Source organism: Crocuta crocuta, unplaced genomic scaffold (assembly GCF_008692635.1).
Source record: "Crocuta crocuta isolate KB4526 unplaced genomic scaffold, BGI_CrCroc_1.0 scaffold26, whole genome shotgun sequence".
In the NCBI taxonomy this organism is placed as follows: Eukaryota; Metazoa; Chordata; class Mammalia; order Carnivora; family Hyaenidae; genus Crocuta; species Crocuta crocuta.
The window spans coordinates 3738402-3754370 of record NW_027532249.1 but is presented as its reverse complement, the minus strand read 5'-3'; the positions used below and the strand labels follow the sequence as shown (position 1 = coordinate 3754370).

The window sequence follows — 15969 nt, the reverse complement described above, 5'->3', positions numbered from 1 at the left end:
GGGAGGGAGGGAGGGAGGGAAGGGGAGGGAGGGAGAGAGAATAAGAATCTTAAGCACACTCCACATTCAGTGCAGAGTCTGATGCAGAGCTCGATTCCATAACCCTGGGATCATGACCTAAGCTGAAATCAAGAGTCAGCCATTCAACCAAATGAACCACCCAGGCACCCTAAATATATGAATTTTAACATAGCATCTCAACTAACAAGAGAAAAAAACCAGTCTCAAAGTTTTAGGTATCTACTAACTGAAATGAGGTAGGAAAAACATGCTAAGGGAAATACGTAAATAAGCAAAAGCAAATCTAGAAGGAAAATGGGAAGACTTTAAAACAGATAACAGCTCAAAAGATGATTAGAACTGATTACTACATTTAAAAGACACATTAAAAGACCAGCACATATCAAAGACTATAAAGTTTGATGTAACCTAGTACATGTAAGAAAATATGCATTCATGTGCACTATCACCAACATGTATTTTATAAAAACAACACCTGCCTTTAAATGGAAATCGAGCAACTATCTATAAATTTTTTTTTAATGTTGATTTATTTTTGAGAGAGACAGAGTATGAGCAGGGGAGGGACAGAGAGAGAGAAGGAGACACAGAATCTGAAGTAGGTTCCAGGCTCTGAGTTGTCAGCACAGAGCCCAACACAGGGCTCAAACCACCAACGGTGAGATCATTACCTGAGCCAAGGTGGGACTCTTAATCGACTGAGCTACTCAGGTGCCCCAATGATCTATAAAAGTTTAAAGTGTATAAATATCTAACCATCTGTATAAATGTGAGGAAAAGAAGAATGTATACACAATCTTGCTCATGTACATATACAGCTCTGGAAGAATATACAAAAGAAATGCATAAATGGTTGCTTTGGGAGCAGCCAAGTGGATAGAGGAGAAAAGCCAAGAAGGAACTGTCACTGACTGCCTTTGTACCTTTTGAATTTTGAACTATGTAAACTTATATTTTTTAAAAATAAAATGGGGCAGGGGCGCCTGGGTGGCTTAGTCGGTTAAGCGTCCGACTTTCGCTTAGGTCACGATCTCGCGGTTCGTGGGTTCGAGCCTCGCGTCGGGCTCTGTGCTGACTGCCAGCTCGGAGCCTGGAGCCTGTTTCAGTCTGTGACTCCCTCTCTCTCTGACCCTCCCCTGCTCATGCTGTCTTTCTCTCTCTCTCTCTCTCCTAGAAATAAATAAAACATTAAAAAATTAAAAAAATAAAATAAAATAAAATGGGGCACCTGGGTGGATCAGTCGGTTAAGCGTCTGACTTCACCTCAAGTCATGGTCTTGTAGTTTATGAGTTTGAGCCCCACGTCAGCCTCTGTGCTGACAGCCTGGAGCCTGGAACCTGCTTCTGATTCTGTCTCCCTCTCTCTGCCCCTCCCCAGCTCACATTCTGTCTCTCTCTCTCTCTCAAAATTAAACATTAAAATTTTTTAATGTTTTTTTAAACATTAAAATTAAAACTGCAATAAATTCATTGAAAGAATGAGACCGTCTGTTTTTATTGACTTGAAAATATGTGTACAGGAGAAGTGGTGAAAAGACTGTTTCACAGTGCCATGAATACCATTTTTTTTTTAATGTTTTTTTAAAATTTATTTCTGAGAGAGAGAGAGACAGCGTGAGCAGGGGAGGGTCAGAGAGAGAGAGAGAGTCACAGACTGAAACACGCTCCAGGCTCTGAGCTGGCAGTCAGCCCAGAGCCCGACGCGGGGCTCGAACCCACGAACCGCGAGATCGTGCCTAAGCGAAAGTCGGACGCTTAACCGACTAAGCCACCCAGGCGCCCCCAATTTTGTTTTTAACAAGCAGAAAAAGAACATATACCATCTGACCTAGGAAATTTACAGTCCCAGAAGCAAATACCACACACAATCACGATGAGTGTGGTACTGCTTGTAAAACAGGGGACTAAACCTGCAGCAAGCAAGGAACTACAGAGGTGTGATGCCTTTGCGAGATGGAGGCCATGTGGCACGGACACTGTGCTGCCGTGGCGGGTTGGGGTGGGGGTAGTGATGGCGGCAAGCACGTGGAAAGGTCAACACATGCACATGCGTGCACACACACACACACCTTTGTGCAAGGTACAAACCATCATATTCCAAATATTCCATAAACATATTTCCCCACATTTAAAATTTCTGAAACTGGAGTGTAACTTGTCACTGATGGCACTGTATGTGGCTTTGGGACATTCTTTCATATTTTCGTCTGAAATAGAGCTCTATCTTGTAATTTAAAAAAAATGTTTTTTTATTTTTTATTTTTGAGACACAGAGACAGAGCACGAGTGGGGGAGGGTCAGAGAGAGAGAAGACACAGAATCTGAAACAGGCTCCAGGCTCTGAGCTGTCAGCAGAGAGCCGGACACGGGGCTTGAACCCATGAACCGTGAGATGAGGACCTGAGCTGAAGTCGGACGCTCAACCGACTGAGACACCTAGGTGTCCCTGTATCCTGTAATTCCTGGCAGATGAGGAATCATGACATACTTAGGTACAATGGCATGATTCTGACAAAAGGGGGTGCATATGCATGTTTCTGTACTGATAAAATGTTAATGAAGATATATACAAGGAGCTGTGATCCGTGCTTACTCTGAAGAACGTGATCACAGGTGTGAGAAGAGAAGACTTCTGCTTGTGTTTTACTTATCTGAAGCTTCTTATCGAAAGTACAATATACTAGTTTTATCTTTTAAAAGCTCATTGTAAGAAGGACCAAATTCAGTAGGAAATGGGTTTAGAACAGGAGTGGACAAGGTGCACACCACATAAAGACTGGTCACTTACTTGTACTTTAGATCTCCTCTCCTCATCAGGGCTAAAACTGCTGTTGGTGCTCAAGTCCGAGTCATTATGAATATAGTGAAGGGCAGAGTCCATATTCTGTTAGGAAAAAATATTTACGTCAACAACCGTCCCTTCTGTCAGTTTCCTTCACTTAAAGCATCTTACTAAGTCACTTACCTTTCAAGACTGCCAGATGACATACACACACAAATTCTTCATGCTTTTATAAAAGCTTATAAACATATCTAAGACCTCCTAAGAGCTTCCCCTGACTTAAATCAAACGTGAATAGATTGCTAAGTGTATGAAAATGAATTCCAGAATAAATTCACTAAAATGTAAATTTAGCAGCAGTTTTGAAATGGCTCAAATACCTAAAATTAGCTTATCCATAAGACAGTATTTACAGGGTGCTTTCAGTCAACGTTTTAGAGGCCATGCGAGGTCATATGTAGCTTTTCTTCTACCGTTTCTATTGCTGGCTATCTCTAATTTCACAAATACACTTTTTTAACAGCTCTAAAAAAAACCCTCCAAAACAAACAAAACACCTTCTGAAATGCAGAGATATCACAGTATTCAACTCTCCAATGCTGACAGGTGGCCAGGGTTTCAGTCTGAAGCACTGGTATTATAAAAGATTTCTAATCTCCCAGATGTCACCTAACAAAAACCAAAACAGAAATCCACTAACGCTCTAAGGACCCTCTCCGTCCCCAGTGTGTCTGTAGGCGCTCTTTCCCCAGCTTATTGCTCAAGCCGCTCTGATCTGTGACCGTTTGATTCTGGCAACCAGTGGTGTATTCCTTACCCCTGATTTAGATAAACAAGGGATAAGAAATACTGATACCACATGATGCCGGCTTGGCGGGGGGAATGCAGGGGGAGATCAGGGAAGATCACACAGAACAGCTCCAAGTACACAGCGAAGATGATGCTAGTAACAGTACCCACCCTCACACTCCAGAGTCCAGATAATGCCACTGGCCCCTCCGCAACATGGCCTCAAGTCCCGATCTTCTGCTCAGAATACTGTGTTGCTTGCTGCAGTGAAATGGTCCGATCAGAAACAAAGCACCTCTCCAAAAAGAAAAGGGAAGAGTTAATTATTCTTGATAAAGGGCTTTGTTTCCAGTAAGACTATTTCACTGCAGTGAGCTACGTTAACACATCGAGGCTACTCAAATGGTCGTGTAGACAGGATTGGGATTTACGTTTCCAAGCACTGAACATGACACTAATGTCACAAAGACAGGATGTGGTGACAATTACTTTTACTTTATGTAAGAGGGACAGCTGAGGAAATCAGCAACAAACGGAACGTACTGATGAGAAAGTGATTAGCTACAACTGTTCCCCAACAAAAGACTTCGGATCGGAACTATTCTCACTGGATAAACGCTTGACTGAGTGCGTTACCTCAACGGCATCGCTGATTAAAGGCACGGAGGCATCGAGATTTATTTTACAGTTTGGCAGCTCATTCGCACCCGGCGCGTCCTGCCCGTCACTTCTCTTGTCGGCGTCGCCGGCCTCCTCGCGGGCGTCCAGACTGGAGGCGCGCAGCGCGGCGGACAGCACGTCCACTTGCGCTGTGGGCGGAACACGGAAAGGGCGTGTGAGCAGCAGAAAAAACAGTGTGCTTGCCAGTTTCTCCTCCGTTCGCATTACAGGTTATCAATGAAATGTATACTTTTCTGACACTGCCATCAAAAAGCTGAAAAAAAACTACTGTGGTAAATCATTAGTCCTTCAAGAGAAAAAAGGAGAAAACTAATATGCTTTCATGGGATTAAAAATGTTTATCCACTACTGTACATTATTCTGCGTTAGTATGAGAGAGAGAGGCTATCTAGTTTTGGAGGTACCTCCAGTTTATTAAAAGGAGTCAATTTCAGTGTAAGTTAACTATGTTTTGGTAGTGCAGGAATCGAACTGACAAGGCTTACTTACTAAGCTATTTTAGCAGAAGAGCAGTCACACAAGCCCTGCCAACATAAAACAATGGGAATTACAAAGATTTTTGTTGCAATTACATTTCAACACGTCATATCTTATTCCAGTTTATTTCCCCCTAATTCCTTTTGAACATGCAATCAGTGACTTAGACATCCCAAACTGAGCACTGTCTTGCTTGCAGCAAACCAAAATGACCAATTATAGCACTGGCTATGTTTCGAGTTACACTTTCTTTATAAAAGTGATTCAAAACTAAAATAAGGCATTCTTCCTTCCCCCAAAACAAATGAGACACTCAGCAAAAAAATGCTGCTTAGAATTTACTTTAAGTAACAATTCACCTGAAAGCTCAGCATATAAAAATTCATCAACTTCAAAGTTAATTAGTACAAAGGTCAGAAAATATGTTCCCTCTCTACTTAAAGATTATAAAAAAGCAATCAGAGTACTCTCATTGAGTCAATCTCTTACTGTGCTGCAGCATCAGAGATTTCAAGAGACATACAGAGATACAAGAGACATACAGGATGCAGTTCTAGTCTACTAGGTCATTAGTTGCTAAATTAAGTAAACTGAAGATGTTTAATCATAAAAAGTCACTCATGAAATGAAAAGTAATGCTCATTCTTTTGAGAATTCCAGCTATAATTTTTACTAATCCTTATAATTGATTTAGTTAGGCCCCCCCTCCGGAATCTTCTAAGTTCCAAAACAAAATCACAACAGTATCAAAAGAGATTGTACAACACATAAAGGTCAAAATGTTTTGTCCCACATAAAATGCATGGGGACGGGGGGTGTGAGAGCGCCCTAATGCATTTTATTTCTGCCTCCCAGGAAGTAACTGATTAATGAAAGCCTTAAGGAAAATGCCTCACCTGAGTCATTTATCTCTACAGGGACCACTTACTTCTCTTTGTCTATTTGCTAGAGACAGTGTGAAAAGAGGAAGGACAGAGAGAGAGACAGTCTGAAGTAGGCTCCAGGCTCTGAGCCATCAGCACAGATGGCAATGCTCGAAGCACAAACCGCGGGATCATGACCTGAGCCAAAGTTGGACACTTAACTGACAGAGCTACCCGGGTGCCCCTCTCTATTTTAATGTTTGTGCATTGGAAAAAGTTTAAGTGAGTTACACTGTGATGTTACCTTCCTCAAAAAATTGATATAAAGATTATCAAGACAGAGCCTAGTGCTGATTCCTGAGGAACCCTGATCTGCTTCAATTCTTGGGCCAGAGAATAAGGTAGATTCTAACGCCTGGCTAATGCTGACATTTTAGAAGGATGTCACCACCATGACAAATTTAAGAAAACACAACATACAGGTCTTCATCAAGATCTCCATTTTACTTATAATACAGATGGAGATCCCAGGAATTGGGGCTGTTTTCATCATGGCCTCATGAAAGAAATGCAGACCCTAGTGATTCAAGCTCAGAAACAGGGACCACCTAGAAACTTCGCATTTTACTCCTTTCCTGAAGAAGCTGGTAGGGTTATAATCTCTAACTCTTCCACATATTATACTGGTGGTTAGTCACCATTTCCTAACAACTTATTGATTTCAAGCAAGGAACATTATGATTTTCCTTACCACAGCTACAAAAATGGCTCAATTCTTCCATTGGGCCTAAATTGGGTAGAAATCTGTATTTTGTGAGCCTGGGCATTTTTTCCTTTTGTAGTCCATGAATCTAGATACAGTAAACCAAGCTGGCATCAATAAGGCTACTCAGTAATAGAGTTCAATCCTGAATCAGCTTGGCAACAGACAAAGACCGAAAAACCTCAAATTACCTCAGTAAGTATTTTAGAAAAGGGGATCTCTTACACCTTCTTTGCCTTTCACTACTTCCCTCTCTGGCCTTCCATGTAGGCTATGTTTCTGTTCTAGAACACAGCAAGAGCTTTCTTTTTCTGACAAGAATATCTCATTCTAATCCCTGGAAACACATAAATTTTTTGACCAAAAAGCCCACAAAGTTAAAAAAAAAAAAAAAATCCATGCTTTGAAGAAGAGTTAAAGTAGCAAGACTGATCAGCAAGGGCTGCCTTAAAAGAAGAACCCCTAGCCTTGTTTCCCACGACACCGCCCACTGGACAGCGAGTGATACGGCGAAGGAACAGGTGACACAGACGCTTGGGAACGTGGAAACCTGACTGCTGAGCATGTGTCCTCAAACCCTGCCTCTGGCAGTGTTTTATAGTGTTTTACCATTTTTTAGCCCAGCTGACAAGAAAAAATTACACATGCAACATGTGCAGTTCAATCGCTGGTCAGCAGTTAGGGTCCCCATTTTGGACTAAGGGTCTGCCTTTCAAATACGTGGACATTTTCTGACAGTTCTGAAGGAAATGGCTGCCCACAAGGCAGAATCAAAAATGAGAAAGCATCCAAAACTAAGGGATATCCCTTTAAAATACCTTCTGACACTACAGAAAACTAAGGCACAGTTACTGAAACTGACAGAAGTTAAACATGTCCTCAGATTTCAGTAAAATTAAAAATTCAAGCATTCTGTAGCCTAAGCAGAAAATGCCCAACACAGGCCCACTGATACTTTACTGTAGAACATCTGACACACAGGCAGCATGTGCACCAAGCATCTCATCCTTCTGTGCTCTCTGACGCTGGGATTTCTGTCTGGTTTGTGGCTGCTATATATTTAGTGCTTAGGAAAGTATCTGGCACAATAGTAGGTGCTCACTAAGTAAGGCCGAGTGAATGAATCCCTGCACAGGTTATGAAAGTGTCATTATTACAGACAGGAAGAGCACCAGGACAAATTTAAACTGCAGCATGCCTAAGAGCTAATTTAGAAAGAAAACTGATTAAATCACAATATAGTGCTTGTGCTGAAATCTCTTAACTGCAGCCTGTAAATTTATAGTACTGTTTTAAGGCAAACAGTATTAGCTGTCTTCGGAAACACAAAGTCATATCCTAAAACTTGTATGTACATGCAGGTCTTTTTAAAAAGCACACTATGAAAAGCGCTTTTAGCTTATTTGTGAAAACAATTTTAATGCGGCCTATTTGATATTTCAGTTGACACTTGTTAAGTGCCACGATGTGGCAGAGACCTAGCAGGTCTGTAACGCATGCAGTGAGAGCTCCCAGAACAGGCCAAAAAAGCTGGGCCAGCAATCTTTTTTCATAAAAATGGAGCATAAGATTCACTGGAAATAGGAGTTACTGAAGTTTGATCAACTGAATAAACGAATAGTAAAATTTTTAAAGCTAAAAGCTATAAATGTGTATCAAAAGTTGGATACCCTCAGCTGTGAACATCCCTAGTTTGAGGTATAATTCTGTGTCTCACTGCTCCTCATCTGGGGGTGTGGAAGGGATGGGGACAAACTACTACAGGAAGATTCTAACGAAGACTCTAACAAAACAAAAGCCTCAGTAGTTGCTATATCACCAAGCTGTCATACACTGCGGAATCCCAGGTCATGGTTATAGATCAGAGACAGGAGCCACACTGAGGAGTGAGCAAACTAAGTAAAGCGGTAAGATTATTTTTCATAAAAGATAATCTACCATGAGAGGTAAAAAACAGGACATTCTATTAGAAATATTCCATCCTCTGTTCTTGCCCTTGTTTCAGAACACAGTATAAAGAATGATCAAAATAAATAAATAAAAAGGAATGAACTAGTGATACATGGAATAACCAGGATAACTCTCAAAAACGTGACACCAAGTGACAGAGGTCAGACTCAAAAATAACTTATATTACTTGCTTCTATTTATGTGGCATTCTGGAAGAGGCAAAAATCACAGGGACAGAAAAACAGGTCAGTGGTCGCTCGTGGCTGGGCAGGAAAGGAAGGACTGACTACAGATGCACAAAGGAATGTTCTAGGTTGATGGTAACGGTTCTGCATCTTGACAGTGGTGAGGGTCACACACAACTGTATGTGCGTCTACTCTTACACAAGTGTCCATTCAAAAGACTGGATTCTACAGATCTGAATTATATTCCAATAAACCTAACAGAAAAGGTTAAAAAGAAGAAACTGGTCATCTGCCAGTTAAATTAAAACAACTTTCAAATATCAAAGATATGAATTTGTCTTTAGTCAAATCACTTAATTTTTCTCCAAGTGTAAAATTATCACAGGAAATCCTTGAAAATGATAAATTAAAGCCAAATAAAGATAATTGTGATTTTAACCACCACTGATATAATTTTCAAAGTTTAAAGAAGCAGGTTTTGTATGGTTTAGAAGAATACTAAAAATATCCCTTTATCTGCTTTAAAAATGGGTATTTCCTGAGGTGCCTGAATGTGTCCGACTTCGGCTCAGGTCATGATCTCGTGCTTCATGAGTTCCACCCCACATCAGACTCTTCTGCTGTCAGCACAGAGACCATTCAGATCCTCTGTCCCCCTCGCTCTGTGCCCCTCCCCTGCTTGCCTGACCACTGTCAAAAATAAAAATAAACATTAAAAAAAATAGTATTTCCCAACACTGAGCAAACCGACAGCTTAGAAATTTTAGCTTCTGGAACTAACAAGGCAAAAAACAAAACAAAACAAAACAAAAACATCCATAAAGCGATAGGCGATCTGAAGACGTGTAGTTACAGGACTTTTCCAGAACTGTGTTTTGTTCTGAATACTACTTCACTGAATGGTTACAGAGAGTCACCAGGAGGGCTTTAGTCTTCAAAGGGAAAGATAACACTTGCATCGGTCCCCGCTACGGTGGGCAGAACAACGGGGACCCTTCCAGCGTGCCGCATCGCCCACAGACTGCCCTAGAACACACACCCTCTTTATTCTAACATTGAAACCACCTCTAGAGCTACTGTCACAATGAAAGAATCTGGGTGATACACGTATAACCCAATGGAAAAGAAAAGTCAAAAGTGAGAAAAAGAAATCCAGTTTACAACTCTTAAAACACCATGGTCCACAGGAAACAGATACCTCTGTCTGGACCACAGCCCCTTCTTAAAAAGCAACACTGCATCTGCTGCTATTTTATAAAAAAGTTAGTAAGACCCAGAGCAAAATATTTTGTTAAGGCAGGGCTCCAGATGTGAAATGGTAAATATAAAGCATGGTTTGAATGACTGTGAAAATTTCAGGGCGAGTGATCTGTAAATCAACAAATCTGTATATGTATGCCACGATCAGAAACACAGTGATGAGCTTATCTAGATGAAATTTACTAAATATCAGGTTAAGTGTATTTATCAAGACAAGAACTCATGACTATGGTGAAAATAAATTCTTTAAAAAAAAATTTTTTTTAATGTTTCATTTTTTTATTTCTGAGAGAGAGAGAGAGAGTGTGAGCAGGGGAGGGTCAGAGAGAGAGGGAGATACAGAATCTGAAACAAGCTCTAGGCTCTGAGCTGGCTGTGAGCACAGAGCCCAACGCGGGGCTCGAACCCACGAACCATGAGATAGTGACCTGAGCCAAAGTTGGACGCTTAATCGACTGAGCCACCCAGGCGCCCCGAAAATAAATTCTTAACAGGCAATTTTTCTGGGGAAAAAAGTCACCAATAATAGTTTATATCAGCTTTAGAGTAAAGAACTTGATAGACTCTTCCATACCTTTAACATCTGGATCATCAATATGCGGCTCTAGATTTTCTATCATTTCTTCAAGCTCCTTTCTGGTGGCCATAGTGATATTTGAAGAACCTGGTATGGTGACTTCCGGTGTTTCTTCTGGTCTCTCTGGGCTGAGGATATTCCCAGAGCCCTGCTCAAGCTCTATATCTAGATCTATTTCAGGAAGAGGAGTCCTCCAGAAATGGAAGGAGTTGTACAATTCCTGATCTAAAAGAGCTGAATCTGGTGAGCTGGTGCCACCCTCTGGCCGTAATGTAGATTTGTAGTTAGCGGGCTTTTTATCATTCTCATTACTAGCTGCTTCCTGATGAGATTCTGAGGACAAAGTACAAAGTAAAGAGCTGTCCATTGGAACACTTATTTCACCTGGAGATTTCCTAGATGTTTCAGCATGATCTTCCACCATGTTTTCCAGTTTGACACTGGAATTACTAATACTGGGATCTGAAGAAACATCCTCTGGCCTGATCTGTACATCGTCTGGGACTTCTTGATCTCTGATCCTTTTATTGTTTCATTTGGGGAAAAAAGAAATGAAAGTATAAAAATAATTACTGGAAAAAACTCAATGAAAGATACTACATAAAGTATTTAGACACATTAAATATTAAAAATTACATATTATCCATTCAAACTGTATAGTTAGTGTACTGGTAATGCTTCTTTTTCCATCAGCTGTTCTGTGTTCAGAGATGTAAATATCTGTTAAGTGTCTAGATTTTAAAGCATTACAGGAGTCGGAAAAGATAATACTGTAGAATCCCAGGATTCTTAAATACCAAGCTAATTTCAATAATAAACTAAATAAAAGAGAAATTGTAGGAAGATAAATGCCTACAATGCATTTAAAAAATGATCTGATTCCTATGATTATGGTATCACCACTGCTCCAATGACATACTGAAAAGCTGAGAAATAAAGCTTATTTGCTTACATAAAAAACAAAAGGAAAAAACCTCTATACTAGTGTTAGAAAAGATCCTTCCTAACTCACAAAATATTAAAATTCACTTAAGTGTGAATAAACTTTTTTAAATTTCTTCCACTTTCCAGCTCTACTCCCAAAGGCTTTTTCCCAAAATAGAGTCATAATGTAATTAATAAGGACAGATGGTAGAAGCTCCCAAATTCAAGTCCACTGATTATTACCATCCATTATCTAAACTAAAGCACTACAATAAGTCTGAATGTTTATTCCTTATATTTTATCTGACTCAATTAAATTTAACAAACATGTATTGAGCACCTACTAGGAGCCAGGAAATGAAGCCAGTATTGAGGATCCACATGTGACTGAAATGCAGGTCTTGTCAAGGAGATTACAATTGGAGGGAGACAGGAGAAACAAATATGCAAGCCAAGTACCTGCCAGACAAAGTGTGGAGCACAGCAGTACGCACGCTGAGCGCAGGAGGTGGGGATGGAGCTGAAATTGAAAGGCTTAGAGGAAATGACAGGAATGGGTTTAGAAGAGCCAGTAAATGTTTATGAAGCAAAGGAGGAGAAAATGTATTCAAGGAAGAAAAAGCATATGCAAAGGCAGGAGTGACAGAAAAGGTATTACATACTCAGAAAGCAGCCAGGAGTTTCTTACGGCTAAGAGAAGGGAATGACAGGTGACCAGGGTGAAAACCTTCACCAGAACCACCGTATTCCCTACCAAACACCTACAGAATGGATCCTATGGGCTACAGGGAATAATGTAGGAATTAGGAAAACTGCATTTTACATGTGCTATTTTTGAGACAGCATTCTGGAAGCAGTGTAGGAAATGGGGTGGAGGGGAGACAGGAGGCAGGGACTATGGGAAGGGTGGGGAGAGGCAATGATGACTTTGTGAACGAAGACAAGGCATCTGGGGCTAGAGAAAAAGTAAACACATTCAAATGACAACAAGACCAATAGGGCACGTTTACTACTGCATGCAGGAGATGGGAAACAAAGGGAGGAATCTGGAAAGTTGGCCAAATTTCTGGCTAGCGTGACGGGACAGATCCTGGTAGTGGCAACTGAAAGTGGAAAATGTCAGAACAGTTTAATGAGAAAGCTAATGGGTTCTGGTTAGTTAGGACAGGCTAAGTGAGCTATCTAGGGCACACTCCAGGTAGGGATGCCCATGGGAAACTGGTCAGACACCGGGGACAGATCTAGAGGTCGCCAATCAAAAGGACGTGTGCGGGCCTTCAATGTGTGCGAGGCAAGAAAGGTGAACGAAAACACGATGGGCACACAGAGTGAGTGTGGGGGCATTTTTCTCGTGATGCCTGAAAGAGGTCAGAAGAGACGTAGGAAGTGCAGGCACAGGAGACCGGTGAAATCACTGAAAAAGCATCATCTTTTGAGAAGAACAAACATGGGCTCAAGAACACAAGTGCACAAATTAAATGGGTGAAGAGCCACCTCTTTCTAAGGAACATGAAAGGGAAGTAAGGATGGGTGGAGTAGATCAATTTGAAGGTGAATGTGGGGCAAAAATTAAAAGGTGCCCTCTTGAAACAGTATATGCTTTGAAACAGACACAAAGATACTAAACAGGGGCTTACCAGGACCATGAAAATGGAAGGGGACATTAACACCTGTGGAATATCCCAGGTAAGTAGCCACCATGAAATCATCAATTCCCCCTTAGTAATGTCCACATTGTTTTAAATGTAGAAAAATTATGTAAGAAGTCATCTGGAAACATATCACACATGGCATTTTAATTCTGGTGTTTCCCTTCTGTTTTAGGACTCTCGAGTCAGTCAGTGTGCACACACAAGAGAGTTGTTGGGCCTGCGGGAGAGCTGGGCCCCAAGATCTGAGGCCCTTGTCCCCAGTGCCTGCACTGCACCCTCATAAATCAGCACTTGGATTCTGCAGTTACTCCTTATTCATACAGGAGGGACTGGCTTAGACAACTTGTAAAATCCTTCCCTTTCCGAAACTGTTCCTGAAGCTAGTGCTTCCATGCCAATTAAATTTCTTCTACGTGATTATTTTCCAGTCATGTGATCCTTACTAGAAGACATTATTTTACTTTTGCTTAAATAATTTTAATGTGATAATTGGTGAAATCTGAATGGCGTCTCTAGATTACATGACTGTGCCATATTGATGTTAATTTCTTAATTTTGGTAACTGGACTGTGGTTATATAGCCATGTCTGCATTTTGAAAAACACATGCTGAAATATTTACAAAAGGTAAAAAGAGTATCATGTCTAAAACATTCTCAAAGAACTCAGAAAAAAGAACGGTAAAGCAAATATAGTAAAATATTCCATTTGGAGAATCTGAAGGGTATATGGGATTCTCTGTGCTATTTTTGCTATGGAAATTAAATTTTTAGAAACTATAGTAACAAGATTTTGCTTGGTGGGAGTGTGGACCAAATGGGTTAAAACTTGTAAGACTTTATCTATTATCTGATAAATTAAAAATACTTGCATTTAAAATACACATAAAGAACCCAATTAAAAGGTCATTCAGGGGGTACCTGGCTTGCTCAGTCAGTGGAACGTGTAACTTGATCTTGCGGTGGTAAATCTGAGCCCCATGTTGGGCATAGAGAGCACTTAAAGATAAATAAATAAATAAATACATAAACTTATTAAAAAAAAAAAGCCATTCACAGTATGCAAAAACTATTCCATGGGTCTGAAGTTCCTTGATTACTATTCTTACTGTGGCCATTAAGATTAAATTTTAGAGGCACCTGGGTGGCTTAGTTGAGCTTCTGACTTCAGCTCTGGTCATGATCTCATAGTCCATGAGTTTGAGCCCCATGTCGGGTTCTGTGCTGACAGCTCAGAGCCTGGAGCCTGCTTAAGATTCTATGTCTCCCTCTCTCTCTCTGCCCCTTCTCTGCTCACATTCTGTCTCTCTCTCGAAAATAAAATAAAAACATGAAAAAAATAAAAGAATAAATTTTAATATTCTTAGCCAAGAAGAATGGCCAAGTCATTCTATTTGCCTGCTGTTACCATACTAGTCTGTATTTAAAACTCCTAGCATGGCGGCACCGAGGTGGCTCAGTTGGTTGGGCATCCAAATTCGGCTCAGGTCATCCTCTCACGGTCCGTCAGCACAGAGCCCATTTTGGATTCTCTGTCCCTCATCTGCCTGCACTCTTCCCAAAATAAATAAATATTAAAAAAAAAAAAAGACTCCTAGGATCATTTTAAAGAGACAAAAAAAATCCTTCCTACTATTAAATTCTGGGAAGAATAACTACATGTATGAATAACAGTTGCTTCAAACTGTCAAAAAAATTAATCTAAATATTGATTTTCCCTTGAGCTAAGTTAACAGTCAATGCAAGATCAAGCTGCTAAATACCAAAATCCTGATATTCTTATTTGTCAAGACTTCCAAACGCTATCACATAAGCAAACAATTGTTTTGAAAACTGGGGAGACCTCGGATTCTGCAAAATGAGAGTATTTTCCTATCTCCTAAGAGATGTAGGTAACAAGAGCACCAGAGGGTAAGCCAGAAATCTCTGTAACAGAATCTTAATTTTCCTTTAGTGTCTACTTAAGTTTACTATTAATACCCTCTGAGTTCTTGACAGACTCTGAGCCTACAAAAATAAGTACATGTATTTCAAGGAGAAAATGACCTGTGGGACATCTGGTTAAAGAAGCTCCATATCCTGACGTGAAAGTAAAGAACATATACCTCTTTCCAGTACTGTGAATTAGCTAAATCAAGTTTTCACATCAGTGAAATAAATTTGTACCAACAGCAATCTTACTTTCACACAGTTGGCATGAGGCTAAACTGACAAAAGCTGGCATAAGTGGTGTAGCTACATAAGGCTTCTGAGATTTCCTTACAATTCACTCAGGGTTTATTATGTGCCAACCATGTGCCAGGCCCAGTGAAGGTGTTCTTTTCCACGAAAATAACAAACTAGATTGCCACAGCAAATGGACTGCTGGGTGATATCTGCAAATACACAACTGAAAAGCTATGGATCAGAAATTAGAGCTCTCATTCCAGTACTAGTGTTAGCCAAGACGCAAAAGCTCTGAATTTCCCAAAAAAGCTCAGGAAAAGATTCGTGGAGGAAGTGAGTCCAGAGACAGCAAACATGCTGACACTTTGTTAAAGGAGATATGGATAGAACAGAACAGCTTCTTGAACAGAAAGCAAGGAGAATCAAAAGAACATAGTGTATTCAGAGAATAATATAACAGCTGATTTGACTAAAAAGAAGAAAATGCCTATTTAATATAATTTAAAAATGCAAATTTAAATATTTAGCTCTGGTTCTGGAAGTAGCCTTTATTAATACCTTCAAAGCATTAATAGCTTGATGTAAGGTGAGTGAAAGATAAATCTGGTATAGAAAGTCAGAGGTTTAAAATCAATTAATGCTTCAAAATCTTAAGTGATATTGAATGTTTCCAGGATCAGATTAAACTATATTATACATAAATTGTAGTGGAAACAGGCTGTCAAAAACTTGCTTACTTTGTAAGACCTGGCTTCTTGAAAAACTGAGGACGTTGAGAACAAGAACCAAGTTCTTGCTTTCTATCTACAGGAGCTGATTCATAGTAGGTGCTCAATTAATTTCTGCATAATCAACCAATTAATCAATCCTAAATAACAAA

The 15969-nt window shown here is 40.2% G+C and overlaps 1 protein-coding gene across 2 annotated transcripts in view; it reads right to left on the bottom strand.

Moving 5' to 3' along the window:
- PPP4R1 (protein phosphatase 4 regulatory subunit 1) overlaps positions 1–15969 on the bottom strand; it is a 40862-nt gene that overhangs the window by 8594 nt on the left and 16299 nt on the right. For both annotated transcript variants that reach the window (XM_077778104.1, XM_077778105.1), the window contains 3 exons: positions 10347–10870; positions 4229–4401; positions 2810–2905 (listed from right to left, as the gene is read on the bottom strand). In XM_077778104.1, the coding sequence (XP_077634230.1) occupies positions 2810–2905; positions 4229–4401; positions 10347–10870 (793 nt within the window). The remainder of the gene's footprint in view (positions 1–2809; positions 2906–4228; positions 4402–10346; positions 10871–15969) is intronic.